The sequence below is a fragment of the Bubalus kerabau genome, chromosome 8, assembly GCF_029407905.1.
Source record: "Bubalus kerabau isolate K-KA32 ecotype Philippines breed swamp buffalo chromosome 8, PCC_UOA_SB_1v2, whole genome shotgun sequence".
Classification (NCBI taxonomy): Eukaryota; Metazoa; Chordata; class Mammalia; order Artiodactyla; family Bovidae; genus Bubalus; species Bubalus kerabau.
Genome location: NC_073631.1, coordinates 38501297 through 38521535, shown reverse-complemented (window position 1 = coordinate 38521535; position 20239 = coordinate 38501297). Strand labels below are relative to the sequence as shown.

The following is a 20239-nucleotide window of genomic DNA, read 5'->3' as shown; positions in this document are numbered from 1 at the left end:
AAGAACTAAAGAGCTTCTTGAAGAAAATGAATGAGGAAAGTGAAAAAGTTGGCTTAAATCTCAACATTCAGATAAGTAAGATTATGGCATCTGGTCTCATCACTTCATAGCAAATAGATGGGGAAATAACGGAAACAGTGAGAGACTCTATGTTTTGGGGCTCAAAAAAAAATCACTGCAGATGGTGACTGTAGCCATGAAATTAAAAGACACTTACTCCTTGGAAGAAATATTATAACCAACCTAGACAGCATAGTAAAAAACAGAGACATTACTTTACCAACAAAAATCCATCTAATCAAGCTATGGTTTTTCCAGTAGTCATGTATGGATGTGAGAGTTGGACTATAAAGAAAGCTGAGCACAGAAGAATTGATGCTTTTGAACTGTGGTGTTGGAGAAGACTGTTGAGAGTCCCTTGGACTGCAAGGAAATCCAACCAGTCCATCCTAAATGAAATCAGCCCTGAATGTTCATTGGAAGGACTGATGCTGAAGCTGAAAAGTCCAATACCTTGGCCACCTGATGTGAAGAACTGATTCATTGGAAAAGACCCCAATGCTGTGAAAGATTGAAGGCAGAAGGATATGGGGACAACAGTGGATGAGACAGTTGCATGGCATCTCTGACTCAATGGACATGAGTTTGATTAAACTCTGGAAGTCGGTGATGGACAAGGAGTCCTGGCGTGCTGCAGTCCATGGGGTCTCAAAGAGTTGGACTCGACTGAGTGACTGAACTGACTAAATTTCTTAATGAAGACAGAAGATGAGGTCAAGAGCATAAGTGGACAGATTAGCTTCAAATTGTAAGATACAGTTTAAATGGATAAGAATAGGTACAGGTGTAATATAGATAAGGGGAGGTTGAACAAATTTGTAGCTGAGTCTCTTTCCTTTGAGAAATAAACATATTTTAATTTTAAAAGAGATAGAAGTATTTATCCTTGGAAAACCCTTCATATTTCTAAAAACAGAAGTGTCAAACATCATAGTGGATGAAAGACAGGAATTGTTCTATTGTTCTATTGTCAGAGGAGTTTCTAACAACTCCATATCACATTGTCAAGACCATTATGTACACCTGGAAATGAGTGGAAACTTTACTAGAGCTGGTTATTTTGCAGGAGAAAAAAATAGTGCTAGGCAAACTTTCTAGAGATGTTTCCATTGGTTTTCTTAGAAAAACAGTCTGAGTCTAACTGTGATGAAGGAGAGAACTTAGGATCTCTGTCATCTCCATGGCTGTAGCCCCATCCTTCCTTCTTTCTCACCTTCAGCACAGTCACTCCAGGTCTGTCCCCTGGATGTAAGAGGTACCATTATTTAATTTACATATTATTTTTCATCCCTCGGATCCTTCCAGCTGAGGATTATTTATTTTCCTGGAGAAGAGAGAAGTGTTTGCTTACTCACACTGCACTATGTGCTTAGCCCTTTAGTCGTGTCCAACTCTTTACAACCCCATGGACAGTAGCCCACCAGGCTCCTCTGTCCATGGGATTCTCCAGACAAGAATACTGGAGTGGGTTGCCATGCCCTCCTCCAGGGGATCTTCCCAACCCAGGGATCAAACACCTCCCGCAATGCAAGCAGATTCTTCACCATCTGAGCACCAGGGATGCTCAACTCCGCTACAGTTTATGCAATGTAATTCTCCCTATCTCACATCTACAACCCCAGATTCTGGTGTTTGCATCACTTCCAAATCAATCTCAGAACTTGAGGGCCACATCATGAGACACTTTCTGGCCTTACTTACACTTGACTTCTCATCCAGGTTTTATTCCATGTTAATTTTCTAGGCATAATCTCTACTACTGTTTGTCTCATCAACTCCATCTTTTTATCTTATCCCATTGCCCTTCCTCTGATCACTAGACTTCTTTTTATGTCAAAATCTCATAACATCTAGTAGATGTGGGCACATTTTATGTATATATAAATGAGTATAATATGCAACCAAACGTATACTTGATACCTACTCAGTGCATGTCTTTATATCTACTTAGTCAAATAAGTATGTGGTTGAACATTTGTGACTGGCTAAACTGTGGACCCATCGCTAGGAAGGATGTAGAGTTTTACTAGGCTAGAAAAAAACTATGAAAATCATATGGGAGATGATTTCAGGAAGAGGAAGACAGAGGGATCTGTTAACATCCTAGCATACTAAGGTCCTCTTAGAAAAGCATTGACATTTTCATGCACTTTTTGCTTTCTTTTCCCTGGCCAGATTTATTTCTTACCTCACACATCTTTGAAACACAATAAGTCAGAATAATGAGTAAAGATTCCCTACATGCACACACACACACACACACACACACACACATCTGAGGAGTTTAGATTCTGTTTCTGAGGAGATTTTTTTCCTGATGTCAGGCTTTCACTCACCAGAAACTTACAGTTTAGAACATTATTATTCACCCCTCCCTTATCTTTTATTTTTTTCTATATTTGTTCCTAGTCAGTTGAAATTTTAGGACAAGGTGTTCTCTCTAGTTCATTTTCTTTATAAATACTCATTATAGTAATTGCCTGCAACTTTCTTTTGGAATTCACTCCACTCTCCTGTGTGCAATGGTTTGGGTATAACCAGTCCTGCACCTTGGTCAGCACAGAATATATACAAATGCTGTTCTGCAGAAAAGCACAGCCTGGTCCGGCTGATAGTGTTACTTGACATATATCCTGATTACAGACTTGGCTCCCTGGAGAAAAAAGCAATCTATGCCAAAAGGAAAAATGGATTGAAATCCTCTGAGCTTCTAGCAAAGGTTTTCTGTCTAATATCCCTCCTAAAATGGAGCCATAATTCACTTAAGTTCTACTTCTAAGCAGAAGAGCGTTAACTTTTGACCAACAGACTCTCTCAGATGTAAAAAGGAATCTTCTTTTGATATTTATTTGATATTCATTCTAAAAACCACAGTTGATCTTAGCTGAAAGGGTAATGTTAAAACACAAAAGTAACTATTTATAAAAAGGAAGGTTTTAATTTTCCAAATATGAATAAATAACTGCAACACTACTAATTGAATTTATGAACATGAATATTTTAACCTGTGTCCCAGCTACTACCCAGTTTATTCAGTGCTGTTTCCTAACTCCATGAAGGCATTTTCCAAATCTTTGAGATTAATCCAAAGAATGAGAAGGATGGACATGGTCTCAGAAGAAAAGAAAAAACAAATTCAATTAATAAGAATTCTTATACTGCAACATGAAAATTATGACTATTTAATTTTAATTTCATACTTTTAATGAAAAGTATTACTATGTAATTTTTTGTTACATAATTATCCTAAGTATAATTTCTTCACTGGAATAATGTAATACAGATGTTCTCAGAACACAGTTTAAGAGTTGGGCTTTAGCATCAGGGCTTGCTTGCTTTTATCAACTTGTAGCTGCAAGGGAACACAGAATGATTTAGACCCAATCCACCCAATGTGGCTTTGACAAGTTATATCACCTCTCTGTGCCGTTTTCCTTATCTGTAAAATCTAGATGAAAATAGTCTTATTTCACATGAGGTTGTGGGAATTAAACAAATTAGTATTTCTAAATGCTCTGGAATTATTAGTTTTTTCATTAATAAAGGTAAAATAGTATTTACTTCATTATATTGTTAAGAGAATTTAATGAAGATTGCATTAAATAAATATTAGCTTCTATAATTATTAGCTGTTAATAAATAGAAACAAAATTAAATCTCCATGTAGTAGTAATGAGAATACTTATTATAGACATTTTCAATTTAGAAATGGGTCAAGAGACATGACTGTTAATGTTAACAACTTGGAATTTAGAATCAGACAGAGTGGATATAAATCTTGGTTCTGTCACGTACCAGCTTTGTAGTATCTATAGTGACATCAAATCACACCACTATTCTCTACTAGTGTTAGCTTCTTCTTTTGAAAAATGTCAATAATAATTTTTGCATCTAAGTGTTGCTGTAAACATTAACCGAGACCATGTTTGTAAAGTAGCTGGCACTCTGTGTGCATTCAATAATTGCTGGGTATTAGTAACTTTCATATTTATTGGGTTCCACAGTTTGAAACTCAAATCACATTTTCCCCCAAAATACTATATTTCAGGTTGTTACCAGTATTTTGGAAAAGTTTAGGTTAAAAAAAAAAAAAAAATATATATATATATATATTTCAAAGATTAAGTAAAAACAACAACAACAACAACAAACAGATTAACTAACACAAAAGCCATATTCCAATGAAAACATAGCAATCTTAAGAAGCCTCTGAGGGAATCTGGACTATGAGTGCCTTCACGGAGGCAGCCCTCCTTCCAGTCACACTCATGGAAGGGTGTTCTTGTCTATGAAGCGGTAGATGTTCCTACGGACCAGTAGGCAAGTGACTGTTCTCTTGGTCTGCACAAATGCAACCCTCTTTCTCTCTCTTGTACCTTCAGCTACAGAGACTTGATGGGTCAGAGTCCACAGTGCATCACACATTATTATCATTGGCTCATTCAAATTCTTATCTTTGCTTACTCGCTTGTTTATTTTATCCCCATATCTAGGCTGTGCATGCTAAGTCGCTTCAGTCATGTCCGACTCTTTGTGACCCTATAGACTGTAGCCTGCCATGCTCCTCTGTCCATGGAATTCTCCACGCAAGAATATGGGGATCTTCCCAACGTAGGGATCAAACCCACATCTCTTATGTCTCCTACACTGGGAGGCAGGTTCTTTACCACTTTTGCCATCTGGGAAGCCCAATTATATTTGCTGGGTTGGGGCAAGAGTATAAATGGAGGCCTCAGGCCCATGATTCTGTCTGCTTCCTGAATTTCAGGGAACCTCAAGCAGATGCATATGAATGCCACAGGCTACACATGTATATTTCATCCTCCTTCACTAGCCCACATCCTGGGCCTGGGGATGCCACACTAAAAAAACAAAACAAAACAAAACAAAATGCTTTCCTTGACCAAACCTTAGTCAGGCTCCTTGAAGGCCTCTTCTGAACTGATTTAATCTTGGACCTCAGTGTCCATCTTTGTTGGATCCGTGTCACCCAGTTTTAGCAAAGATCCTGCCAGGTCAGTTTAGTCACTGGTTTGTCTTAGTAATTTTCTATCCACTGAGCCCAACTCTTCTGTTTCTTGGCTATAAATCCCCACTTCTTTATGTTGAACTTTAAATGGAGCCCAGTTCTCTCTCTCTCTCTCTCTTTTTTTTAATATTTATGGAGGTTGTCCTTAAGCCATATGCCAATTAATTCACTGTTAGTGATTCCTTACTCCTATCAATATCTTCATTTTCTACCAGTAATACAAAAATTGAGCACACTCTTATTTCCTTTTGGTCCTTTTCATCCCTCACACCATAATATTGACATTGAGAGGCATGAGTCAAACCTTAACCAATTTGCCATCTTTTCAAGAAATGCAACAAACCACTTCATATCAGTCATTCCATTGGTGAGATAAACTGGAAAACAAAGGAAAATTTCTCAATGTGTTTAGTGTGGGGTTCCTACTGAGATTCCCCAGATATACATCTCCATCATATAAAATTTCAGACAATTCTTTATATACTCAGAAAGAATTATTTTTAATTAGATTTCTTCACTGCTGCTGCTTCTACTGCTAAGTTGCTTCAGTCATGTCCGACTCTGTGCGACCCCATGGATTGCAGCCTACCAGGATTCTCCGTCCATGGGATTCTCCAGGCAAGAACACTGGAGTGGGTTGCCATTTCCTTCTCCAATGTATGAAAGTGGAAAGTGAAAGTGAAGTTGCTCAGTTGTGTCTGACTCTTAGCGACCCCATGGACTGCAGCCTACCAGGCTCCTCCATCCATGGGATTTTCTGGGCAACAGTACTGGAGTGGGGTGCCATTGCCTTCTCCCAAATACTGCTATATAAATGCATTTATGAATAGCCTTAATGAATATTAAGTGTCCAAAAGAAAGGATTGTTGCTTGCTTCTGTTTTTATATAGTCAAAGAGAGCAAGTAGTTCCAGGGTTTGCCAGAGCCAATGCTTGTTTTTCTGCTGGTTTTCTGTTGGTTTCTGCTCTAGTTACATATATCATCCTGGGTCCAAATAAAAATCATATGTCAGTAATTCACTTTTAAAAAATATATGTATGATGCATCTTAAGCAATACATCTTAATAGTTCTAAGTCAAAGAAATTTTTGCTATTGGATAAAATGTATAAATGTAACCAATATGCCTAATTAAACTATATTTTTGAGAAAATATAAACAGGATTGAAAATGGATAAACAGGGTTATAAGTTTGGTTGACTCTCATTTAATGCTGGGCTGTCAAAGTCTAGTAGAATGCTTTTCCAAGAAGATTTCACTTAGGACTTATGTGTTCTTTAATGTAAACAGTACAGGGAAATGCTACGGCACAAATAAAATAATTTAATGTATTATTATCAAAGAATATCTGTCAGGTAAATCTATATTCTTGACTCTGCCATTAATTTAAATCTTTAAACTTTTCTTCAAAGACCTCTTCAAAGTCCTTGTGTTTAAACAAACCATCTATTACAAATTATATGGACCTTCTTTCTACCTGTTTAAATCTTGTAGATTATGGCACTGAGTCCACCTGAATCAAAGAAAAAAAAAAAAAACCCATAACACCAGTTTGTAATTGTTTTGTTTAAAATAGATGAACATTCAAAAATGAAAATAGACCTTCTTCAATTTACCAATTTGATTTTAAAAGAAGTACATGGGGTAGGAATTCTAGAAAATGCTTCCAGTAATGAATCATGAGAGTTTTACAGAAAAGTTGTTTCACAAGTTGCTAGAGACTGCACTAGATATGAAGAATAGAGACTTTGTCTTCCAGAAATTAAGTTTCTGGTGGAAGATATAAGAAAAACTCATAAATTTTTAAGCTGTTTGATACCTTAGAGATATCTCATCTCATTAGAGAAATTAATGATAACTCACATCAGGATACACACTAACTTAGGCTAAGTTGACCACTAGCTCACTTATATTCACTGCATTCCCCTCTACACTTCTTTCATCTGTACCAATAGCCACAAATAACTTCAGCTTTCATTTTTCCTGAGCATCAAACCCATATCAAACTCTACCATGCCCTCCTCAAATCATCCGAACTCAGTATTCAATGCTGAAACTGTGATCTTCCCACCTTAACCTCCTTTCCTCACTATAATTCCTGGTTTTGTTTTGCTTTTAACTATTATCCATCCAGTTGCAAAACATAGAAATTTAGGGGTCATTTTTCACTTTTTCTTTTCCTCAAATGCTAATTTGATTAAAATATTGTTATATCACGTCTGATTAAAAATACCAAAATGTCATTCTCTGTTTTCAGGATTAGATTTTCATCTAGTCTGAATCATAAAGTTTCTAACAATCAGAACTTGGCCTTCTTGGTCAGCTTTCTATAATTTCCACACCTGAGTAAGATATGGTTATTCTCATGCTTAACTTGGCCTGTGAGCATTGAAACCTAAGACTGCTTCCAAATGTTTCTAAAAACTAACTACAACAACACAAATTACCATGGGAGATTCGACATTTTTATTTGTTTTTCAGTAGTAAAAATGACCTGTAGGAAAGGGCTGCAATTATAACTAAACTCGATAATTGGAGATAATTGCCCAATAGTAATTTGTTTCAATATATTAAAAGCTTAGAGGGATATGGCCCATGAAACAACCCCTTTCCTGATGCTAAATGATAACTTCCTACCTGGTAAATTGGTCTCATTTTCTTCTTATTCAAGTTTATGTACTTTAATTTAATACTCTCCACTATGCCCTCTTCTACTCCTACAGTGCATATGTAAATATACTAGCCCCTCATTAACAGGGTCCATTAAAACTGAGAAGTTTGCAAAGGGCAAAAATGTTGGGCTAAATTTTGGCCTTTCTCTACATATGAGCAAAACATCCACAGTAGATTAAAAATGCATATTATATTAATGTAGAACTTTTCCTAAACAAAATAATGATTTGGGGAATCATTTAAAGGCCTTTTACAAGATATAAATATTTCTTCAGGTTATCTAAAAAGCATGAGTTGGTTTATAAATTTGATATATAAGCCAGAAAGAAGAAACTCTATATTTTAAATATCAACCTTAAACAGTGTTCATTCCAAGAAAGGCCAACTCAGCTGTTTGGAGTCCTTTGGCACATTAAGCACAGGGTTCGATACCCTAGATGCCTTAGGCATTTCCATAACAATAAGGTATTGCTTTGAAAACAGACATTATTCCAGGGTCCCTGAGGCCAAACAAAGTCCTCACTGTCACATTTTTAAAATAAGCAGGATGTCCAAGAAAGTCCATAATGTAAGTCAGTGGAACTGGAAGGTTGCATTATTATGATGGCTGCATATCTAGTATTTCTATATGTTATTCTTTTCTCTTTTCCGTCTCTTTTTAGATTTTACTATTGAGTACTTTGTTCTTTTACTGCAATTTATATCTTTCATCTACTTTTTGTTATGAAATATTTCAAGCATGTAGAATTATGTTGAGCAATATATTTAAATTATAAATCTAACACACAACTTTGTGAAATGCTAAACTAGTTACTGCAAATATATGTAATATATAATAGAGAGTTTATATTTTTTTAGAGAAATAATACTTTATTGAAATAGCCATACCTCCCTGTGTACTCATTCTCTTATTTCTTAGAGGAAAATATATTCTGAATATAGTGTTTAACTTTTCCAGAAATGTTTGTTACATTTTTACTGCTTACATATGAATGTATGTATCCATAAGCAGTATCATTTGCTTCTTTCAACTTGAAAACCCAGTATAATTCTTTTTGTGTTCCTATACTCTGGGATTCTGTTTCTTTAACACTGTTTTTAAAATTTTTCTTTATAGATGCCTGCAGCTCTCCCCCTCCCCCCAATTAAACTTCTGTATCCATCTAGTGACTATATTTCAGTCACTTCTGTAGAACATAGACATTGTTCTCTTTTTTCTATTATATTTAATCTTACGATAAACATTTTTAAAAATGTCTATTACTGAACATGTGGAGAAGTTTCTCAAGAATATACTTAATTGTGAAAAACTGGATCTTGGTGTATGTGAATTTTAAACTTCGAGTATTGTCAAGACACAGTTTTACCCAGTTACCCCCTCAGGAAAACTCTCCCATCAGGAAGCTTCCATAAGCCTCTAATCCTTCTCCATCAGAGGGCAGAGAGACTAAAAACCACAATCACAGAAAATTAACCAATCAGATCACATGGACCACAGCCTTGTCTAAAACAATGTAACTATGACCCATGCCCATATAGGGCCACCCAAGATAGAGGGTCGTGGTGGAGAGTTTTGGCAAAACATGGTCCACTGGAGAAAGGAATGGCAAACCACTTCAGTACACTTGCCTTGAGAACCCCATGAAGAGGATGAAAAGGAAAAAAGATAGGACACTGAAAGCTGAACTCCCCAGGTTGGTAGGTGCCCAATATGCTACTGGAGATCAGTGGAGAAAGAACTCCAGAAAGAATAAAGAGACAGAACCAAAGCAAAAACAACACACACTTGTGGATGTGACTAGTGATGGAAGCAAAGTCTGATGTTGTAAAGAGCAATATTGTATAGGAACCTGGAATGTTAGGTCCAAGAGTCAAGGCAAATTGGAAGTGGTCAAACAGGAGATGGCAAGAGTGAACGTCTACATTTTAGTAATCAGTGAACTGAAATGGACTGGAATGGGTGAAATTAACTCAGATGACCATTGTATCTACTACTGTAGGCAAGAATTCCTTAGAAGAAATGGAGTAGCCATCATAGACAACAGAAGAGTCCAAAATGCAGTACTTGGATGCAATCTCAAAAACAACAAAATGATCTCTGTTCGTTTCCAAGGAAAACCATTCAATATCACAAAATCCAAGTCTATGCACTGACCAGTAATGCTGAAGAAGCTGAAGTTGATCGGTTCTATGAAGACCTACAAGAACTTCTAGAAGTAACATGCAAAAAAGATGTCCCTTTCATTATAGGGGACTAGAATGCAAAAGTAGGAAGTCAAGAAATACCTGAGTAACAGGCAATTTTGGCCTTGGAGTAAAGAATGAAGCAGAGCAAAGGCTAATAGAGTTTTGCCAAGAAAATGCACTGGCCATAGCACACACCCTATTCCAACAATAACAAGAGAAGACTCAACATTTGGACTTCACCAGATTGTCAATACCAAAATTAGATTAATTATATTCTTTGCAGCCAAAGATAGAGAAGCTCTATACAGTGAGCAAAAGCAAGACCAGGAGCTAACTGTGGCTCAGATTATGAAATCCTTATTGCCAAATTCAGACTTAAATTGAAGAAAGTAGGGAAAACCACTAGACCATTTAGGTATGACCTAAATCAGATCCCTTACGATTATACAGTGGAAATGAGAAATAGATTCATTGGATTAGATCTGAGAGACAAAGTGCCTGAAGAACTATGGACAGAGGTTTGTGATATTGTACAGAAGGCAGGGATCAAGTCCATCCCCAAGAAAAAGAAATGCAAAAAGTCAAAAGGTTGTCTGAGGAACCCTTACAAATAGCTGTGAAAAGAAATGAAGTGAAAGGCAAAGGAGAAAAGGAAAGATATACCCATTTGAAAGCAGAGTTCCAAAGAATAGCAAGGAGAGATAAGAAAGCCTTCCTCAGTGATCAATGCAAAGAAAAGAGGAAAAACATGTATACCTGTGGCGGATTCATTTTGATATTTGGCAAAACTAATACAATTATGTAAAGTTTAAAAATAAAATAAAATTAAAAAAAAATAGAATGGGAAAGACTAGCGATCTCGTTAAGGAAATTAGAGATACCAAGGGAACTTTCATGTAAAGATGGGCACAATAAAGGACAGTAATGGTATAGACCTAACAGAAGCAGAAGATATTAAGAAGAGGTGGCAAGAATACACAGATGAACTATACAAAAATGATCTTAATGACCCAGATAATCACAATGGTATGATCACTCACCTAGAGCCAGACATTCTGGAATGCGAAGTCAGGCTGGCCTTAGAAAGCATCACTATGAACAAAGCTAGTGGAGGTGATAGAATTTCAGTTGAGCTATTTCAAATCCTAAAAGATGATGTTGTGAAAGTGCTGCACTCAATATGCCAACAAATGTGGAAAACTCAGCAGTGGCCACAGGACTGGAAAATTTCAGTTTTCATTCCAATCCCAAAGAAAGGCAATGCCAAAGCATGTTCAACCTTAGCACAATTGTACTCATCTCATACACTAGCAAAGTAATGCTCAAAATTCTCCAAGCCAGGATTCAACAGTTCATGAACCGTGAACTTCCAGATGTTCAAGCTGGGTTTAGAAAAGGCAGAGGAACCAGAGGTCAAATTGCCAACATTTGCTGGATCATTGAAAAAGTGAGAATTCCAGAAAAACATCTACTTCTGCTTTATAGACTATGCCAAAGCCTTTGACTGTGTGGTTCACAACAAACTGGAAATCCTGAAAGAGATGGAGGTACTAGACCACCTGACCTGCCTCTTGAGAAAACTGTATGCAGGTCAAGAAGAAACAGTTAGAACTGGACAGGGAAGAACAGAGGGGTTCCAAATTGGGAAATGAGTACGTCAAGTCTGTATATTGTCACCCTGCTTATTTAACTTATAAGCAGAGTATATCATGAGAATGCTGGGCTGGATGAAGCACACTTGCAATCAAGATTGCCAGGAGAAATATCAATAACCTCAGATATGCAGATGACACCACCATCATGGCAGAAATTGAAGAAGAACCAAAAAGCCTCTTGACGGAAGTGAAAGAGGAGAGTGAAAAAGTTGGCTTAGAATTCAACATTCAGAAAACTAAGATCATGGCATCCAGTCCCATCACTTCATGGCAAATAGATGGGGAAACAGTGGAAACAGTAGCAGCCTTTATTTCTGGGGGCTCTAAAATCACTGCAGTTGGTGACTGTAGCCATGAAATTAAAAGACTCTTGCTCCTTGGTAGAAAAGTTATGAACAACCTAGACAGCCATATCAAAAAGAAGAGACTTTACCAACAAAGATCCATCTAGTCAAAGCTATGGTTTTTCCAGTAGTCATGTATGGATGTGAGAACTGGACAGTAAAGAAAGCTGAGCACCAAAGAACTGATGCTTTTGAACTGTGGTGTGGGAGAAGACTCTTGACAGTTCCTTGGACTGCAAGAAGATCCAACCAGTCCATCCTAAAGGAAATTCGTCCTGAATATTCATTGGAAGGATTGATGCTGAAGCTGAAACTGCAAAGTTTGGCCACCTGATGTGAAGAACTGACTCATTTGAAAAGACCCTGTGCTCGGCAAGATTGAACATGGGAGAAGAAGGGGACAACAGAGGATGAGATGATTGGGTGGCATCACTGACTCAATGAACATGAATTTGAGTAAACTCTGGGAGTTGGTGATGGACAGGGAGGCCAGGCGTGCTGCAGTCCATGGGGTCACAAAGAGTCAGACACAACTGAGCAACTGAACTGATCTGAGTATTGTCAAATCCCTCTTCCAAGATTTGTTTGTACTAATATATACACAAGTGACAAGTATATGAGCTTCTGAAGCAAAAAATAGTTTACATTTTCATCATCTTAGGCATGAGTTTCCTGGACTAACAAATCATACTAATGCAGATAACAAGTTGTGTGGTTATAGATGTTTTTGATTCTCAAATGCTAAACTTCTGCCTCCTTTTTTCTCAGGATCACTCCCATGTCTTACTATAGTCAAACAAATACACATGGAATTTTTTCAGTTTTTAATCTTAGGTTGTATCTTTATTTATAGTAACAGCTTGGGCATGCTCTTTAAGAGGACCCTATATAATTTTTTTCTTTTTAAAATTTTATATATACACATTACCATAAATTCTCATGTTTGAAGCATGTCAAAGCACTCAGAAAACTTGACATTTCTTTATACAACATCCCTACAAGTTATTTCATTACAGGTTTGGTATATTATAATATTATCTATTTGCAAATATAAAATATCCTACATGGGTGTACAAAATCAATAAGAAATGAAATTGTATCTAAAAGAAATTCAAGTAAATTATTTATAAAACAAAATCAGAAACCTCAACTTATGCCTTTAAAAATTTAAATTCATACAGCTAAGCATACAGATGACTATTTTTAATTTTCACTTATAGAATGGTAATTGGAAATCTTAAAAGTTGTTACTTGAGTAGTAATATTAATTCAGTCTTCTCATGTCTAAATTAAATCACAGTAAAGCTTAAGTATATAATTATAATGATTGGGAAGAGAAAATTATTCTTTTTTTCATAAGGGAAATTATTGCATACTTACAGTGCAAAATATATCTACTAAAAATTTTTAGGAGATATTTTCCTTTGTATTTGAGTCAGTGTGATTCTATGTGTAAAACCTGGTTATCATGTTCAGGGTCTAAAAACAAAACTTGCACACAAACCAACATTCTGTTTATAACCATAAAACACTAATGTTTGTATTTTATTATAATACAACCAAAATATACATTTAGAAACTTGCAATTATTTTAGATTACAAGACTACACTTCTTTTAAAATAGCAAAACTATAAATTCAAAGTAGATTGCTAACCACTTACAATTATTAAGTATTAAATTACACAATTAACTGACAGATTTTTTGCCCTTCACCCCCAAATCACCTATTTCAAACATACCATAAATACTTTAATATGAAAAATATTTAAATGAGAGGTATAAGTCATGTATATGCTCCTGTCTTTGCACTGTCAATGTGTCCAATCTTGGAATGTTAGATCTTTTTTTAACCTCAAATGTAAATTAAATTATTTAAATATTGTCATTTACTGTGAGAAAAATATTTCTATAAAAACATTTTAAATATCTTTTTTCTAAATTCTCCATTCCCAATAAGGCTAATGAATTCCAACATTTTGTCCAAGACAAATTATAAAGGGATGCTGTTTCAGCTTTCATTTCCACTTTTATTTATTTATATCTTATTTCACGAGATATATTTAAGACTTAAAATATCAGTGTTTGATGCTCTTGTTCAATTTAGCATTTTGTTGACATCTGGAGGCTGTCTAATTGTCCTTGAAATTTTAATTTTCAATATAATATAGAAAAACAGGCACTGGCAACTGTAAACTTATTTTTTGCTTGAGTTTATACAATTCAGCAGAAACAAAAGTTAATAGCATATAAAGAACTGAAACATAGACCAAAGAACAATTCAAGAGTAAACTCATTTTGCAGGCAGCATATTGTAGGTAAGTAGTATTTAGCTAACGGATTTGTGAGGTATGGTATGAGTTATAATTCTTTCACTACTGTTGTGGCTTTTGCACATTTCTAATGTTCTCAATTTTCTATTTCTTAAATAATTTGGTTGATTTTCAAAAAAATTTTTTTAATAATGTGAATGTGTTTTGAGCTCTCTGTGGAAAAATAGGTTCTACACTAATTATTTAGACTATCCACTTCTAAACAAACTTAAAATCCCCAATACATTGAATGTAAATGAATGCACAGTTAGGATTTAGCAGCATGAAATTCATATTTAGCTGGAATGAAATTCAAATGATGAATATGCAAGTCAGAGACATGTATTCAAAACATGGGGGAAAAAACCCCATAAAATTAAGGCTAAACAGACATTTTAAGACCTCTCTGTAAAAAGCTGAGTTTTTAGCAAATCTGAAACTATTAACTATAATTTTATTTTTCATTATTTCAAAGAAAATTTGGTAAAAGCTTTCAGTGGTGAGGAAGTATATATTGTGTCTTATCTCTAGACAATATATTCACACTGTTCCCCTAAGTGTTTTAGGCAATTAAAGGATTAAAAAATTAAATGTAGCAGCTTAGATGTCTTGTTCTTATAAATATACATAAATCTTTGCCAATAAAAGTTTTATTTATTACATGAATTTTTTACTAACAATATTTCAAACTTATTTAATTACCATAAATTAATAGATTTAGATCCAAAGCAACCATTAAAATTTAGCTGTCCATTAAAATTCCTAACTTTTTTCTGAATAACTAAGAAAGAATTAATTTAAAAATGGCTTGGACATTCATATTTTGATGAAAACCAAATTTATTTTCACAAGTCAATCCTAACACTTGAGTTTCATATAATTCTCTCAAAGCTATTTGTAATTTGACCATTACTGTCTAATATACACATATTTGGAAATCTTTTTAAAAAACATACTCATACTTATATGCTTTGAGCTTATCAAGAGTTCTGGCAAGATTTTAAGCCAGCAAATCAATAGTTTCAAACACTCTTGTTAGCAGTCTGATCTTGCTTGAACTATTCTTATGGATTACTTTTTAATAGACTGATTTGTTCTGGTTCACTTAAAAAAACTATCTTCCTTAAGTTTTCCCTATAGTAAAACATCTACAAATGTTTATGAGTATCCTATCAAAAGGTGACTTAACATCATAGATCAGTGTGACTTCTTTGAGTAGGTAAGCAATGCAAGTACAATGAGTGTAAGATAGGACGTTTTGAGCATAAAACCAGGAACAGACATGATACTGAACTCGTTCCCTTCTCAGAGGCTTTTACTTTCAAGACACGTACAATGCATGAGAAACAAGCAATGTCTGCTATTTAGTTTTCTGAAAAGCTGCCTTCTGTGTGAGGAAGTGACTAATTTTTCATTTCACACTAAAAAGGGCGTGAAAAGGCAAAACAGAAGAAGGCTAAGGGTTTCGTATTGTATGAAGGAAAGGTGAGTCCTTCTTAAACAGGCAGGAAACATACCATACATATTCAGAGGGAAGGTCAAATTGGAAACATTTGAAAGCACTAACAAAACGTGAAAAATATTAATGTGAGTTTGTTTTCTTTACATGCAGTAGACTTATTTATTATTAAATTACTAAAACAATGAGATTATACAGCATATAATCTCAGAAATGCAAAAAAGGTTGTGAAGAAAAAGATGTCAAAGAGTTAATTTAACCCTTTCCGTTGTAAAAATTTTTGCATTTCATTATTTAACAAATACATAGTATTCCCACTCCCCATGACAGTTGTCTATCTAATTCTCTCTCTATATATATGTATATATTGTTTTTTCCTATTCACTCAAATAAAATCTAATAATCCATTATTTAGGAGAGAATAAAGACACTAAATAGAAATAATTTATAGAGTATGATGAAATTTTTAGAAGAGAGGCAGTACACACTGAAATTCCATTGGTTATATATAAATTTGTGTTCTTTCTTCCCATGATCCTTTAGAAAATGTAACTTTTCCTCAGGCGTTTACTTGAAGTTTCTTATAATCTAGAGTTTTTCATTTTTTTTAAAACAGATGAATTACAAATTGGCAGCTACTTAAACTCCAGTGCATAGAGCCACATTACCTGTCATCCACTGTATTTGTGATTGTTCTTCCTTTTTATGGGGAGTTTTCCCCAAAGCCAGAATTTATGGCTGTCTTTCTTTCTCTTAACAAATCCCATCTGCGTTCCCCCCGGTTAGGATGCAGCATACTTTGTGATGTTTTCTTTTATCAAAATGCTTTCCCATACCCTATTAAAATATTTATTAAGCATTCTGCCCCTATAAAGCTCAGCATATATTCTAAAAACACATAACTGAGCACCAAGTTCTCTCTGTGAACCTGTTATCCTGACAAGTTACAAGGAATCCTGGGAGGAACATTTATGCCCTTCAGTAAATCAATGCTGCAGGACACTAAATTGTAACCCCTGGGGTCTGAAAGGAGTAATGCACCTCTCCAAATTTCCGAACCATACATACACCAAGAGCAAATGGCTCCCTGGGAAAGTTCCTGTTGATACTGTGAGCTGTATTTTGCATCTTCCCTCCAATTCTACCACCAGGCAGCCAGTTCTAAAGTGGAATGATATATCCGTTCATAAGAACATAAAGCAACAACTGCATGGTAAACTCCATGCTTAAAGGCCATGCAAAGGACATAAAGCACCTTATTTCAATGTCAAATCTGATGCTTTTTTAACTCAGTTATTTACATAATAAATTCAAAAACTCAGAATATAAAACATTTACAAGTGTAAAGCCCCTGTTTTGAGGATAATTCAGATACTTTGCAGGTGTAAGTTTTAGTTTTTGGAAAACTGGTTCAGATGAATGATTCACCCTTATTAATGCCATATCCACCATATAGTCTTATTCAGATTACTGTTGTGCTTTAGCAAAACTCCATGGAAAGCTCTTATGAGTTAGTATAAGGATGAATAAAACAGATAACAGTGTTTTTGCAGGTAAAGAGTTCTTTTCTTTAAATTAAATAGAAAACTATGTGGCCACAGCTCTAGGAAGTTCTTCCAGGTCTCTGTGATGTCTTCGATTTCGTTTCTTCTTCATTTCCTGCATGTGCTTCCACTTCGGGCTGCCCTTGTTCCGCTGTCTCCGCTTCTCCCTGTGCCACATCTGTTCACAGTACTGGTCTAGGCTGAAGTTTGGACTGCTAAGGATTTGGATGTAGTCTTTATATCTCAACCTTGACTCAGCCAACAGATCCTTGACTGGCCCCTCCTCATGCTCTGCCCTCTGGGTGTTTTCCATCTGTTCATTCTCAATGATATTCAAAGTCAGCTTCACTATGGTGTGGATAAAAGTGTGCTCCTGTGCTTTGCAGTAATACAACCCAGAGTCCTTCTTCTGCAGACTTCGAATCAGTAGCCCATATTCTGTTTTGATGATCCTTTCATCGGGTTTTACCTGCAGAGTTGAAAAAAGGTAGGTAATAAATGAGAGCCAGAGAGGCTGCATAGTTTACTTAGATGAATCTAAAAGATCTAGTCCCCATCTCTCTGTCATTAAGCATAATACTGTCAGCTGTCGTGGAAGAGAGTGAAAAATTCAGCTCAAGTAGCTGCCCCCAGAAATGTACGGTTGCATCTGATCATATCTAATTGAGTCTTTGGAATATAATTAGTTTTTCCTCCCAATCTACAGATAGGGATAAAAAGTCATGAAAATGAAGTAAACCTGGAAACTATCAGCTGACCATCTTTACAAGAGATTCCACATACTAACTGGTATTCTAAGAACACTGATTTGTATCTGAATTTTAGAACTAGAATATAACATTGGCAGTCACTCTGTAGAAAAAGAGCTTTAGTGCACACTACTACCTATCATGTAGAAAAGAATGATGATTCTGAAAGGAATTTACTCTTTTTTCTAGATACTGCCAAATAAATGAGCTGAATAGCATATGGAAACTATAAGTGGTGACTTGTTAAAAGTCAAGTGGAAAGGCATGGAGGACACAGCCTTTGGGATGTTAGAGCTGTAACTAAGTAGGACCATATAGTCAGAAGGTTAGAAACATTTAAAGCTGAATTTCTCTTTTTACTATGAGTTGAATTTTGATACTGTGTGTCTGTATGATACTTTAGACTATGTCATCTGTGAAAATACTTCCCATACCTCAGTATACTATAACATTGTGATGTGACTTCGAGTGTGAGAAAGCTCAATGAACAAAAAGAACCTCCCCTGGAATGTGATGCTCTTTGCCCTTTGAAGCAATAGTACAGAAAGACAATTCAAATGTTTAAGCTTGCCTGGCCCCCGGTCTGATGTGAATAGTGAACCTATCTTCAATAAACTAGAGGCATGTTTACCAACACAAGAGCCCTGTTTAATGTGGAGTATTGTTGAGCGGGCTCGGCACTAAGTAGAATAACGACAACAACAACAAAGAGGTCTGGAAGATTTCCCAGTTTACACATCTGCCCCTGTATTGTGGACTTTGAGCTGATGGAAATCAAAGAGGCATAAAGACGGCTAAATTAAATTTATTCACAGTGGGTGGACTATACTTTGCATCTTTATGTGAAAAATATGTAGGAAAAAATCCCCGTATTCTGGAAATATGAGAAAAGGAAAAGAAACATCTCTGGCTACCAGCCCAGTTAACTCACAAGTATATGGCCAACCACCCTCTGTGCCAGAGAAGTGCAGCTGGCGGGGTACCACACGAGGCCAAAGGCAGGTCACAGCTCAGATCCCTGGTTAATGAGGCCGAATGGTCTCCAGCACTGCCTTTGCTCTACACTGAATCCACACCATCAGGGGTTTGCTTGTTACCCTTACTTTGCCTATTTGGTTGAGGTGGTGTGTAGTTTCTTTTTCTTTTTTTTTTCTAATGGATTTATTCTAAAGGCCCAGCCATTTTAAAATGCTACTGTAATAAAACTCATGTTGAATTCATTTATATTCTTAGAAACTATAGAAATCTCCTGCCTAGGGTAAAAGTTGAATTTGAATTGGTAGAGCTCTAAAAGATTAAACAAAAATAATAATCTCAAATTTAACATGTACTATATATTTTTTTGTTTTAAATAATTTTATTGTAGGAATTATTTTTAAATTTAAATACATCTTAGATCAAGAAACTGAAATTCTGACTCCATAGCCCAGGTTCTGGTTCCTTTCTGCTCTACTTCCTATGACTATTCATTTATCTTCCCTGATTGGTCTCCCATTTATCAAGTTGGTGAAACAGCATATGGTGTATTTGGGAGGGGGGTGGGTGGTTAAAAGTAAAGCTCTTTGAAGGTTAAATGTGAAGTATTATTAGAAGCATCATAGACTACTGCTATACTGCTGGAGAGGTGATGTTCTGAAGCTTTACTTCTGTGATTTAATGGAAAATGGCCTGTGGCTATTATTAATAGCAAGATGATCAAAGTGGGTGACTTCAGTTACAGTTCATCTTTGGATTTTCTTTTCTAGCTGGTATTCTTGCTAATTTTTTTTCCCAATTTATCTGTTTTAACAGGAGGATAATTGCTTTACAATATTATGATGGTTTTTGCCATACATCAATATAAATCAGTCATAGGTATACATGTGTTCCGTCCATCCTATCTTGCTAAACTGCATTTAATGTGACTCTTAGAGATTGTTACACCTCTGACTCAATACTTTTAATTTTTCTTTTCAAGCTTCTGACAGGAAAGAACGATGACTTTGTGATTTCACACGTATTACACAACATTTTATCATTATTTTTGCTATTCTTGTTTTATGTCCTGTTTACGTTACTTTACTCTGAAGTCTTGCCCTCTTCCCTCCTTTCCAGTCCCTACAGGATTCCGGGTTTCATAAACACCTGGCATTTCATTACCCCATTGGGGTCTTTCACTTTTCCTTTCTTTGATGGAATGCTTACATTTTCTTTGGTTTTTGACCTACAGATAAAAAGTTTGCTTTAATGAA

General features: G+C 35.6%; 1 protein-coding gene across 3 annotated transcripts in view; it reads right to left on the bottom strand.

Annotated features, from left to right (window-relative positions):
* Positions 1–13300: 13300 nt before the first annotated feature.
* The window catches only part of SEMA3D (semaphorin 3D), a 224489-nt gene continuing 217550 nt past the window's right edge, over positions 13301–20239 (bottom strand). For all 3 annotated transcript variants that reach the window (XM_055590094.1, XM_055590096.1, XM_055590095.1), the window contains one exon: positions 13301–17728. In XM_055590094.1, the coding sequence (XP_055446069.1) occupies positions 17303–17728 (426 nt within the window). In that variant the 3' untranslated portion in view covers positions 13301–17302. The remainder of the gene's footprint in view (positions 17729–20239) is intronic.